At 36.4% G+C, this 13,113-nt stretch overlaps 2 protein-coding genes across 2 annotated transcripts; both read right to left on the bottom strand.

Annotated features, from left to right (window-relative positions):
* Positions 1-8,355: 8,355 nt before the first annotated feature.
* On the bottom strand, positions 8,356-10,764 carry LOC104878264 (cysteine-rich receptor-like protein kinase 34). Its single transcript, XM_010648344.3, has 5 exons — positions 10,548-10,764; positions 10,078-10,288; positions 9,214-9,451; positions 8,769-8,919; positions 8,356-8,681 (listed from the first exon to the last, which is right to left on the bottom strand). The coding sequence occupies exons 1-5, from the start codon at positions 10,680-10,682 to the stop codon at positions 8,418-8,420; spliced, it is 999 nt and encodes a 332-aa protein (XP_010646646.3). The 5' UTR covers positions 10,683-10,764; the 3' UTR covers positions 8,356-8,417.
* Positions 10,765-10,809: 45 nt separating this feature from the next.
* On the bottom strand, positions 10,810-13,071 carry LOC132254504 (cysteine-rich repeat secretory protein 38-like). The gene is made up of 2 exons (XM_059740337.1): positions 12,119-13,071; positions 10,810-10,943 (listed from the first exon to the last, which is right to left on the bottom strand). The coding sequence occupies exons 1-2, from the start codon at positions 12,882-12,884 to the stop codon at positions 10,810-10,812; spliced, it is 900 nt and encodes a 299-aa protein (XP_059596320.1). The 5' UTR covers positions 12,885-13,071.
* Positions 13,072-13,113: the final 42 nt, after the last annotated feature.

Genomic DNA, 13,113 nt, shown 5'->3' with positions numbered 1-13,113 from the left:
TTTCCACTTGTACCATTTCATTCACAAACGATGGATAAATTGCCTAACTGGTTCTCCTGAATTCTGCTTTAAGTTGAACAGATGATCGATCCCCCTGCGCGCGCGGTCGAGCGTTGCATGCATGCTGAATCACAAATTGGTCGCAGAGTTGTGCAAAACTGTGAATAGAGTGCGGAAGGAGTTGATGAAACCAGGTTAGCGACGATTCTCGTAAGCTTGCCGAAAAGACTTGATATAGTAGGCCTTCACAATCATCAACCAACGCCATTAGCTGACGGAAATGGTTGGTTTGTTCCATAGGGTCTCTTGTGCCATCGTAGAGGTTAAACTTTGATGGCACATAATGTGCTGGCATCATGGAGTAGTTAGGTGGACAAAGGGGAATACGCCATTCCTTTCCATCCCTTAACTGGTCCTGCTGCTGGATTTGGATGCAACTTCATTCGTCGTGAATCTGTTCGCCCAGCGGAAGCCCCTCGCATCAGAACCAACAACATTTTCTCCAGGGTCAGAGTGGTTTCGGGTAGGTGGTATTTGGTTTCCCAGAGTTCGACAAAGCTGTCGAACCAAATAATCCTGTCGATCTAGAATACTTTCCAATAGCTGTTGATGTTCCTGATATTGTTGTTCCAGTTGATTTCGCAGTCGGGCAACTGGTTTTTCACTTCGTCTTGCTGGTCCAGGCCACCATCATATGTACGACTTTCTCCGACAATGCATGGCCTCTTCTCCATTCATAGCGTTCATATCCAGAATCCTCTCTCTTTTTTGGTAAGATTCCCACCGACGGCGCCAATGAAGACTAGGAAAAGGCTTGGTCTACTCTTCAGGTGAGTTTTATATGAGTACCGGTTTTAGATTGAGGTATTTTAGGTATTTAATTGATTGTAGCTGCATCTATTCTGAGGCATATGTTTTATTTTTGCCGGTACTAGAAAGAAAATTTAGTTCAAGTACGTATATGTTTATACAACATTTGTGAGACAAATACAAAACTTTGGGACCGCTCTAGAAAACATATTTGATAAACTTTTGTTAGGAAAATAATTATTTGGGAATTTGTATTGAAAAAAATTTATTTTCTAAAATAAAATTTGGGTATTTTTTAAAATTAAAAAAATTGTATTATGTATAGTGTATTCATAAAAAAGGAGCAAAAAATACTATCTTTTATATTTAAGCTTCGAAACAAAATTTTGTTTTGGAGAACAAATGAGAATTTATTTTGATGCTATCCTTTCTGAGAACAAATTATAACATAAGCATGCATATCTTTAGATTATAACTCAAAAATGCAACATCATCCATCTTTTTTTCAAGCCGTATGTATTGATAATTAATGGGACTACTACTTCGGGAAAGATCAGAATCAGTCGACCTTGAATTATGCTCCAGCCCCGAAGAAATGTTCTGGTCAATGTTACTACGAAAAAAAATGCAGGGTGTGAAGGTATTGGGAGACTGAGAGAGTAGCTATTTAGCATGAGCATTACTGAAGCCATTGTTGGTCGATCAGCCACATTTTCTTGAACACATAGCAACCCAATGTGGATACATCTCATAATTTCGCTTGTTGAGCCATCCCTTAATGTTGGATCCATCATACTGCTTGCTGTTCCTTCCCTTCCCTTCAAGAAATCCAGGCCTATGGGGATGCAAGGATATATATGCATATTCAATATTAAGTATGAGGTTCTATAACATTTTCATTATTGTATGCATTACCATAAAAAGAGAAATGCACCTCTCTATTCGTACTTACGTGGGTCAGAAGATACTCAGTGTTCTCGCCAACTTGGAAACCATTATTCTTTTGACAGCTTCTAATCTCCATAATCAACCCACCCAGTATTAAGTAATTATTTTGTTTAATTACTTTTTATATTTATCTCATTAATTCTATTTTAAAATTTTTTTATCACTTTACTCTTAAATTTTTTCATTTATTCTTTCAATTTTATTTAATTTTAAATATTTTTATTTTAAAATATTAAAGATATAATTTTACTAAAAAATTGCTACAATATAAAAAAAATTAATAAAGTCCTAATATTTTATAAACTAAAATTAATTTGATAAGGTAAATTATTAATAATTTTAATTATTTAAATAAATTAATATTAATAGAAAGAGTTATCATCACATATTTGTAATAAAAAATTAAATATCAAATAAAATATTTTATATAAATCAATTTAATTTTTTATTTAAAATATAATAAAACATGTTTAATAAAAATATTTTTAAAATTTTAAAATAAATAAATATAAATATATTAAAGGAATTTAAGCTAATTGTTTTATAAAAAAAATGGATAAATATTATATTTAATATTATTTATGTTAATTACATTTATAAAATAATTTTAATATATATATATATATTTATTTTATTTTATTTTTAAAAAAATTTAAATATTTTAATAAATTTTGAATCATTTTTATATTTTATTAAAATATTTTTTGATATTTTTATCTAAATATTCATCCATATTTTTCGATATTTCCAACGTATCCACCGAAAAGCACCTACGGACAAACACCAATTCTAATGTGTTCTATCAAGCTTAAACCCCAGACCCTGCTTTTAACTCAAACCCACACGCTAACCCATCACCATTTATTACAATCCCAGATTCCCACTAACGACCTCTGCCAGGGCCTAATCCCCTTACTTCTAAGCTCCTTGGCCCTCATAAATATCTGTTTTAATTAGGATAAAGACTAGCTGCCTACTTGACTAGTCTAATGGTTAATGAGTCCTCGATGGAAATGACGTCTAAGTCTGTCCCTTACAAGATTTAGTTTAGGCTCTATCTAGATCCTACGCCTCGTAAAACAGTGGAAAAAATGGTAGGAAATTAATCAAGAAAAGTAGAAAATAATTTTATAGTTAGTAAATTTGTTTACATGCTTCTCAAAATATTTCTTTTTATAGAAGTAAAAAAATTATAAGTTTCAAATTAATTTAATTATACTTGATTTTTTATTTCGGTATTTCTCGGGATAAACCAAATTAGAGATTTGTGTTAATACTTTTTGGCCACCCAAAACATTAAAGGTCGTCATGAGGAAGGAATACATGGGTCAGGTCCTTTGCAGTGAACTCAATGGTAGGTGCAGACGTCCTCGTACAACCTATCATCCAGGCGTATGTCATAGGTTGTGTGAGTTCCCGATGCTTCATTTGGTGTTTTAAGTGTCGATCGTTTCGTTGACGTTGAACATCGTTAGCCGAATAGTTGTTGACGACTTGTATAAATGGCGGCGTGTTAACTTTCGGCTTTGATACATCCATAGGGTCACCAGATTAATCTTCTGAGTTCAGGTCAGGTTATGCATATTTTTTCTTCACGTACTAGTGTAGCTTCGCCTGTCGCACCAGATTTTCAAGGTACCTCCTTAGTGCCTTACACTGGTTGGTCTGATACCCATGGATGCGATGATAATGGCAGTACATTGACTTGTCTGGAGATTGGGGTGGCCGAATTGGTTCGAGCGGCCACTGAAAGTCGGGATCATCTTGTAGTTTGATCATTAGCTCTCGCGAAGGAATAGTAAATTCCACCCGGGGGACTTTCTTAGTTGAATGCCCCATAGCAGACTTTTGATTATACTCCACTTTCCTTTTAGATGTTGAGCCTCACTCTTGTGCTTGATCAACTTGAGATATTTTCCTATTTCCTTATATAGTCTGGAACTCTTCTTCCACATTGGCATATCATTTTGCCTTGGAAAGCAAATCCTCCATAGTGTTTATCTTGATTTTGGCTAGCGACCTGAGTAGTGAACTCCCAGGCAGGAGTGCCTTTCGAAAGGCAATAACCGCCGTTCTTTGGTCATATATAGTTATCCAATTGTACCATTTCATTCATGAAACAATGGATAAATTGCCTAAGTGTTTCTCCTGAATTTTGCTTTAGGTTGAATAGATGATCGATCCCCTAGAGCGGTCGAGCGTTGCATGCATACTGAATCACAAATTGGTCACAGAGTTGTGCAAAACTGTGAATAGAGTGCGGGGGAGTTGATGAAACCAGGTTAGCGATGACCCTGTAAGCTTGCCGAAAAGACTTGGCATAGTTGGCCTTTACGATCATCAACCAATGCCATTGGTTGATGAAAATGGTAAATATGTTCCGTAGGGTCTCTTGTGCCATCGTAGAGGTTAAACTTCGATGGCACACAATGTGTTGGCAACTCTTCTTGGAGCAATTGGGTGGACAAAGGGGAATACACCATTCCTTTCCATCCCCTAACTGGTCCTGCTGTCGGATTTGCCTGGAACTTCATTTGTCGGACTTCCTACCACTTCTTCGTATTTTTGCTCCAATTCCACTAGTCGATTGATCTGTGGTACTACGTCTCTTACTGAATTTGTTTGCCCAGCGGAAGCCCTTTGCGCGGAACCAACGACATTTTCTCCAAGGTTGAAGTGGCTTCGGGCAGGTGGTATTTGGTTTCCCAGAGTTCGATAGAGCTACTGAACCAAATAATCCTGTCGATCTAGAATACTTTCCAACTGCTGTTGATGTTCCAGTTGATGTCACAATCGGGCCAACAGGTTTTGCACTTTGTCTTGTTGGTTCAGGCCACCATCATATGTATGACTTTCTTCAACGATAACCTTTTCTCCATTCATAGCGTTCATATCCAAAATCCTCTTTTTTGGTAAGATTCCCACAGATGGCGTCAATGAAGACTAGGAAAAGGCTTGGTATACTATTCCCTAGACTTTTCCTTTTATAGTCTGTATGAAGTTTTGAGTTGATCTCGAGGTGGGTTTTATTTAGGTATTTTAGGTACTTAATTGATTGTAGTTGCATCTATTGTGGTGCATATGTTTATACAACATTTATGAGACAAATATAAAACTTTGGGACCGTTTTGCTCTAGAAAATGTATTTGATAAACTTTTGTTAGGAAAATAATTATTTGAGAATTTGTATTGAAAAAAAGTTGTTTTCTAAAATAAAATTTGGGTATTTTTTAAAATGGTCTACGAGGAATACTTCGAAAATTTTTGTATTATGTATAAACATATAGTGTATTCATAAAAATAAGTAGAGAATACTATTTTTTATATTTAAGCTTCGAAACAAAATTTTGTTTTTGAGAACAAATGAAAATTATTTTTAAAAATTATTCTTAAAAACTACTTTTTAAAAATTGTTTTCAAAAACATTTTCAAAGAGTCCCCTTATACATTTTTTTTTGTCTCAATTCTATATTAAATGAAATAAAATTATAGTTTAATTATTATCAATATATTTCAATTATTTTTTTAAGGAAAATGTTAGTTGTTTCATCAAATTTTCAAAGTGATGTTATTCTTCACGGATCACATGGATAAAAATAATTAAAATGGTATATTGGTTCTAAGTGATGTTATTCTTCTTATTACTTCTACATCTAGACATGCCACTAAATATCAAAATACTTCTCATTTAAAAGGGATGACAAAAAATGTGCTACAAACTAGGAAAAACCAAATGACATATTTTTTCTTCTCAAGAGCATTTGGTAAGTGAAAATGCTAAAGAAATTGGATCGGAACTTCATGTGAAGAGATGAATCAAAATTTAAATAAGAGTAAGTTTTGATTTTTATGATAGTGAATTTTTATTTTTGATAAATAATCTTCAATCAAACAATCCCATTCCTATTTGCTCATGGGGAGGGTCACAGCACATGGCATAAGGTTAGACGATGCCATTAAAGTCTTCATCATATATCCTACCCCATAATTCATGTGGTGGCGGGTTGGTGGAGAAAGAAAAAATGAAAAAAAGAAACAATTTAAATAAAATTTTAATTCTATTTAAATAAAATTTTAAAAACAACTACCGTAAATGCTGATGCAGTGCTGATTACAATCTTTGTTCTGTTCTTTCCTGCTTTTCCTGCAGTCAAGTTTTACAATTATTCGTCTGATAGTGTGTCTAAAGCAAATGATCAATTAAAGAAGATAAGAGCATGGCCAAAAGAATGGTTTATTGTTAGCCCCTGCTCTAAGATTGGATCTGTTTTTTTTTTTCATAAATAGAACAAAACAGAGAACATACTTCATATGGGGACTTCAAAGTGTGATAAATTTCTCAATGATTATAACATCAACATACCTGAACTGCGCATGGGCTGCTGGTAGAAGATTTGTCCGTATCTTAAATGGCAACTTGGGCTCATAATACGCCACCCTAACCTCTCTCGGCAGCACTGTTCAATGTTCTTCAGCAGCTTCACTAAACAATCTTTGCATGAAACATTACTGATATCTCTTGTACACTGAACTAGCCCATATATCTTCCAAGAAGGATTATCCAAAGCCACTCTCTCATCCATTTCAAACATCCTTTCTGAATTGGAAGCCTTTTGCACTAGCTCATAGATCAAAGCTAGAGCCCCAGCATCACGCCTTGAAGAGGATTCAGTACTGTTCCTATTATTCCACATCAAGTACCCTGTATATGTCTCTGGAATTCCAAAGAAGTCTTGATTAGAGTAACGTACCATGCAAGCATCGAACCATATGATCGCTTTTTTATTAAACTGGCATCGCTCTTGGATTTCTTGAGCTGCAGCTTTCACACAAGTGCGGCAGGAGATAGTGTTGACATCGCCTCTGCGTTGGTAGAGACTGTAGATTTGGTTAGAGGAGTCATTGTAGAATTATGGAGGGAAGCCTTAGAAGACACAGAATCCAACAGGGAAGAAAGATTGGTTTCAAAATTGCCAGTGTCACCGTCTTGGCCTTGACAGAGGTGGTAATTGTAAATTGGTTGGCCATTGATGAAGTTGATAAGGCTGAAGATTGAGATTAAGATCATCAGTGGAAAGGCTCTGGTGTCTTGGATATCAAATATTCCTACTGAGATCCTTAGGTGAATGAAAAATCTAAAGGAGGACATACAAAAAAGAAAATTCTTATAGCTAATTGCCTAATTGAACTGTTTGCTAATTCTATGATAGCATAAATACGACCTTCAATAGATCAAAGAAGCACATAGAGAAAAAGGCATTTTTTCAAGTTTGGGGATCTAAAGCACTATAGCAGGCCTGGCAAGAAAAACTTTGAGGATGACTCCTTTTTAGCTACCTGCCAAAAATTGACTTCTCTCCATGGTGGGAGCATGCTAGTAGGAACTTGGAGTTTTCAAACAGGGAAACTGGTAGATTTCTGTTGTTTTTTATATTTTTCAGAATCAACACTGCAAGAATTGAGAAGGCCAATAATTGAATTGTATTGGTGGTTGGAAAAGAAAGATTCAGCACAAATCTTTATCTTTTCGGCTGCCCACTAAGAAAAGATACGTTTGTTTTCCGAACTCTCCCTGAAGGCTTCACTCTTATTTGATTAGAAACACGCTTCTCCCCTGGAAAAGACATATCACCGACCAACTGTTTTTTCAATTGAATTGTTCCACATGTATTACTTTTATATTGTCTACACATTATCATACAAACATGCCTTTCAGTTATAATAACTTGCATCCACATTTGTTGTCTATGGGTCACAAAAGACTTATTTAATGAAAAAGGACAGATATTAACTTTAGTTTTGATCTGAGTCGATAACCCTTGAATCTCTTGTCCCACATTACAGGCATAGAAATGAAGGTTGTGAGGGTACCGGGGACCAAGAGTGGCATATCAAGCATGAAAAGAACTGAAGGCATTTTTGGTATGTCAGCAAAGTCTTCTGGAACACACAGTAGACCAATGCAGATGCATCTCGTTATTTTGCTCGCAATCCCATCCTCAATATGGGACCCATCATATTGGTAGACATCCCTTTCTGTGGAAGGATGTGCATCTGCAGTATTACAGTCAATGAGATCATTATGAAATTCCATTTATACTTTAGCTCATCTAATTAGTTGATTACTTTCTGCTAGTGAGATGCAAACTCTTTTTCCCTAATAAAGAAGAAGAAGCTAGATCTTTAATTAGTTAGAATTACAGAACTTGTACTGAGTTGTAATTACTAGTTGGAGCTAAAAATTATGGGGAGTTATAATTTGTAGTTGAAGCTAAGCAGATTCTGATTCTTTTATTTATCAATGAGAAGAGAAACAATTATAAAAAATTGGTTGTTGAAAGTACATTCAAGAGAATCAGAATTTAAACGGCTTTGAGTATAATCTAAAGTCAGTAAGATATTTTTGCCAAAATGAGGTCTGATTGGTGAGAAAATTTCAGTAGAACCTATTCAAAAGTTGGTCTGATCCACTGGAAAAAACCAAGAAAAAAAATTGTACTGTCAAGTGGCAGGCTATTATATTTTATTGGTATATCACTGTGTTCATGGAATTGAAATTATGAATCAAGGTATACTGGTATGAGCTCTCAAGTATGCTGCAATGAACCTCCGAACTAAACAGAGGCACTAGTGAATGATTTATCTGAAATGAGAAAACCTTACCCCGACCCGCTTGTTGAAGATAGATCAGACATGAAAGATCTTCCCACTGAGAATGGGGGTGCTGATGGTTGGGGAAGGTTGACCCATTTGCTTCCAAGCATGAGAGCAACTGATGACATGGGAGGTCTATCATTGGGGTCTTCTTGAACACACAGCAGAGCAATATGGATCCATCTGACAGCCTCACTTACAGGACATTTCTCAACTAGGTTCCTATCTATAAATTCAAGTCCCTTGTCTTCATTCCACAGCTGCCATGCCTGTTGGCAAGATAATGGAGATCTTCATAAATTAATGGGAAAAATAAAGTAAGATCACAACATAGAGATGAAGAAAGAGAAGCCTACATGAGATAGAAGGTTTTGGGAATGATCCATGCTATACAATCCACTGTTCTTTTTCCCACTCAAGATTTCTAGCAATAGAACTCCAAAGCTGTAAGTATCAGATTTCACAGAAAATAGTCCCTCCATTGCGTACTCTGGTGCCATGTACCCACTATTGGGAAACAAAATTTGAGGTACAGTTCGGCATCAGAATGGAGTAAAGCAATCAACAGCAGTGCTTAAAATAACTCAAAATGTAATTTGAAATAAAACAGTGAGCAAAAGAGACATTGACAACATCATGATCATGGGGAAATGTCATTTTCTTTTTCCTCTGCAATTTGCTTATGTAGGGGTAATTTTACTGAAAACAGATCTAAAATCTTTGGAAATAATCACTTTTTTTTTTTTAATTAATTGTTTAGTTTAGTTCAGTTTAATAGTTCAAAACAGCAAGATGACTTACAATGTACCGACCACTCTGTTGGTGTTAGCATCAAGTTGCTTGCTGCCAAAAATCCTAGCAGTGCCAAAGTCTGAGATCTTTGCATTCATTTCCTCATCCAACAAAACATTGCTTGCTTTCAAATCCCTGTGGATGATTTTGAGACGAGAGTCTTCATGAAGATACAGGATCCCCCTTGCTATTCCACGAACAATGGCTGCTCGCTTATCCCAGTCTAGTTCCTTGCATTTTGTTGGATCTGCCAGGGAGAAGTTTTTATTTTTTGAAGAAAGAAAAATCCTACAACAATTTTGAAAGTAACAGAAGAAAGGCAACTTACTTTGAAATGTTTCCTGACTATTTCTTTTCTAAGAATTGGAACCAGGTCCAACCTAAACTTGATAATTGATAGGTTCCCAGGGCATCCCTTTTACCTATTTGAGGGCAGGGCACACTTGATCTTATCATAGGCCTAAAATTTCTAATGTTCTGGCCAAGGAGTTCAATGCAGATAGCCATCATATTTGATTCATCTTACTCAAGCCTGCGCTTCATCAGAGTATGAAGTGCTCTTTGCATACTCAAGTGGCCTTTTTAGCCTGTTGAAGCCCTGAATTTGAAACTATGGTGTTCCATGGCAAGGTTTAAAAACTTCAAACTAGTTCTGTTGTAACCAAGCAGGCAAATTGGGGTTGGTCAAGACTAAATCAAAATTTCCAGGGACTTGGACTGGGGATGAATTTGTAATGGTCGCAAACAAAAGCTGCAAAGCTCAGCTGTAATATTGGACAAAAAGACCTGAGGCTCAATAATTTAAAAAGTCTAAGTTTGTTACTCATTAAAATTCATTAATTGTATAGAGAGAAAGAGAGAGGAAGAGCAAACCAAACAAAAAAGCATCAAGACTCGTATTAGCCATGAACTCGTAGACTAGGAGCTTCTCATCTCCCTCAATGCAGCAACCCAACAGCCTCACAAGATTTTTGTGTTGAAGTTTAACAATTAACATAACTTCATTCTTGAACTCCTCAAGACCTTGCCCTGATTTCGTTGAAAGCCTTTTAACAGCCATTTCCCTTCCATCAAGCAGCTTTCCCTGACAGCATTCCAAACTTTCACAACCGAAGAAATTGTATTATATCTTAATAGCCAAGCACTACTATTTTTTCACATGATAGCAAGGTTCACAGCCAGCTCTTTAGGCATTTGTCTGGGTAACTCTCTCAGTTACCCTTTTCAAGGTAATTAAGATTTTGTCTATTCTAAAAATCAAATGTCGTATTAATCTGTCAAGTGAACCCCACTTCCATTACATATCATTTTTCTTCAATATGAAAAACATATGTTTCTTTAACCTTGTAAACAGGGCCAAAACCCCCTTCTCCAAGCTTATTGGAGTCAGAAAAATTGTTTGTAGCAGCCAGTATGGTGGTTAAATTGAAGTAGTAAGTTTCTCCAGTGTTGTCTTGATCATGCATATGCCCTTCCATAAAGTGTGTGCCAGTTGGACGGTCCAACACATTTAACAGAATTTCTTCACTTTTCCGCTCCCCTGAATCAGTGCTGACATCAAAATTTAATAGCAATATTCAACAGTGTGGTGGTTAATAGACAAGCTCAATCATATATACCTCCTCTGCTCTTCCCGCTAAAGATTGAAAAACAAAGGAAGAAACCCAAGACAACTGCAGCTCCTGTTATTGCTGATACGGTGATGATCACGATCTTTATGGTGTTGTTTCCTCCCCCTCCTGCCATTACAAAATACACACGTATATAGTTAGAAATTTGTTTGTCATTCTTCAACAAACTATTTGATTATGATTCTCCAACAAACGCATGGTTGGTGTTATGCATGGACATTAGTCATCACATTTGAAAATTAATTGACTGTTAGAGAGGCCAAGTTAGTTCTCTTTATATTGTCAAGGTCTTACCAAAGCCAAATCATATCAAATCCTGAGAAGCATACAAATCTAAGGCCTTACTTCTTGAACCACTGCTTTCCTGAGTAGTCGCTTTGTTCTAACCTAACAAATGTCTCCTCCAACATGACTGTCTTGAGTTTGAATTAATACTCTAGCAACATTAATCATATCATTTGAAAATCATTTGGCTGTCAACGAAATTAAACTAATTCTCTTTATATGGTTCAAGTCACACTAAATCCCTAGCTAACCTTCGCCAGACTTCCTGAGAGCCAATAGAAAATCCCAAGTTAAGAATCTCCTACTTACTTCTTAAAGCCAATACAAAATCCCAAGTCAGCAACACAACCTTACATGAATAAACTTCCCAGTTCACCGGTTTGAACATCAAATCCCAAACCAAATGTAAGGCCTTACCTTTCTTGAGTCTTCCCTGGACCCACGTGCTTGTCAACCTGACTAGCACCTCCCAACAAACACCAATCTGATGAGTTCCGTCAAGCTTAAATCTCAGACCTTGCTCCTTGTCAGGGTCAGCTCCCAATGTCTAATTTGGATCAACTCGAACCCACGTGCATACCAATCACCATTTATTCCAATCCTAGGGTAAAGACCAACCACTCGCTTGACTAGTCTAATGGTTAATGGGTCCTCTATAGAAATGATGTCTAAGTCTGTCCCTTACAAGATATGTTTTAGGCTCTATCCAGATCCTACACTTGGTAAAACAATGGAAAAATGAGAGGAAATTAGCCAATAAATTAAAATAAAAAATAATTTTATAGTTTGTAAATTTGTTTACATGCTCCTCAAAATAGTTTTCTTTCATTATAGAACTAAAAAAATGCATAAATTTCAAATTAATTTAGTACTTAATTTTTTATTTTGGTATTTTTTAGGGATAGACCAAATAAGAGATTTCTGGTAATACTTTTTGACCACCCAAACGGAGACTTAACTCTGCTAAATTTGTGGGCTTAAACATATCTTTAACTCACCTGGGTTATCGGGAGCAGGCGCAGGTGCGGGTGGATCGGCAGAGACTTCATCATAGAAGAGGTACCGTTCATACCTTATATTGCAATTTGGACCCAGAACACGCCATCCTACCTTCTCTTGGCAACACTTGTCAATCTCCGAAGACAGCTTCACTAAACAGCTACTGCATGAAGCATCGCTGATATCTCTTGTACACTGCGCTAGACCATATAACATCAGAGACGCGTTATTTACGGACGTCTCGTTTTTTATGGAAACCATGTCTTCCGAATCTGGAGCTTCTGACACCAGCTTATACATCAAAGATAGAGCGCCCACATCCTTGTCATCGGGGTCAGTTCTGTTGTTCACATTCCACATTAAGAAGCCTGGAGAAGTGTTCATAGTTCCAATGAAGTCTTCATTAGAGTAACGTAACATGCATTGATCATACCATATGATAGCTGTTTTATGATACTGGCACTGCTCCTGGATTTCTTGGCCTGCAGTTTTCACACAACTCTGGCAGGTAGTAGCGTTAACATCGCCTCTGCATAGATAGAGGCTGTAGATTTGGTTCAAGGTATCATTGTAGAAGGTGTAGGTGGAAGCTTTAGAAGATAGAGAATCCAAGAGGGAAGTGAGATCAGTTTCGTAATCCCCATCGGGTGTCTCAGTTCCACAAATGTAGTAGAGGGATGATTGCCCATTGGCGAAGACGAAAAGGCTAAAGATTGAGATCAAGAACAATAGAAAGACTCTGGTGCTAAACAAATCGAAACCCATCAAGGAAAATTGCAAGTTTGATGAAAAGAAAACTGTGTATAAGAGAATTAGAGCCCTTCTTCTTTAGCCGTCTGGTGCAAGAGTTGAATTCTCTCTTTCCTCAGAGACGCTCTACCACAAGCATAGAAATTTCCGATCAGAAGAACGCCCCAAATACTGATCTTTTCATCATCTTTCAAGAGTATAATTCCATAATTCCTAGCCACCATACTGTGTGCTTATCAGTAAT

Source organism: Vitis vinifera, chromosome 10, assembly GCF_030704535.1.
Source record: "Vitis vinifera cultivar Pinot Noir 40024 chromosome 10, ASM3070453v1".
Classification (NCBI taxonomy): domain Eukaryota; kingdom Viridiplantae; phylum Streptophyta; class Magnoliopsida; order Vitales; family Vitaceae; genus Vitis; species Vitis vinifera.
The sequence above is the reverse complement of the archived record's forward strand: the minus strand, read 5'-3'. Positions and strand labels throughout refer to the sequence as shown.

What these genes read in the sequence shown, in the direction of transcription:
- LOC132254504 (XM_059740337.1), bottom strand. Translation starts at nt 12,884, where the DNA reads ATGGGTTTCGATTTGTTTAGCACCAGAGTCTTTCTATTGTTCTTGATC. An exon ending in GCCTGCTCCCGATAACCCAG is followed by an intron (nt 10,944 to 12,118) that starts GTGAGTTAAAGA and finishes TTGTAATGGCAG; the next exon opens with GAGGGGGAGGAAACAACACC.
- LOC104878264 (XM_010648344.3), bottom strand. Translation starts at nt 10,682, where the DNA reads ATGGAAGGGCATATGCATGATCAAGACAACACTGGAGAAACTTACTAC. An exon ending in TCTTGATGCTTTTTTGTTTG is followed by an intron (nt 9,452 to 10,077) that starts GTTTGCTCTTCC and finishes TCTCCCTGGCAG; the next exon opens with ATCCAACAAAATGCAAGGAA. An exon ending in CCCAAAACCTTCTATCTCAT is followed by an intron (nt 8,682 to 8,768) that starts GTAGGCTTCTCT and finishes TCTTGCCAACAG; the next exon opens with GCATGGCAGCTGTGGAATGA.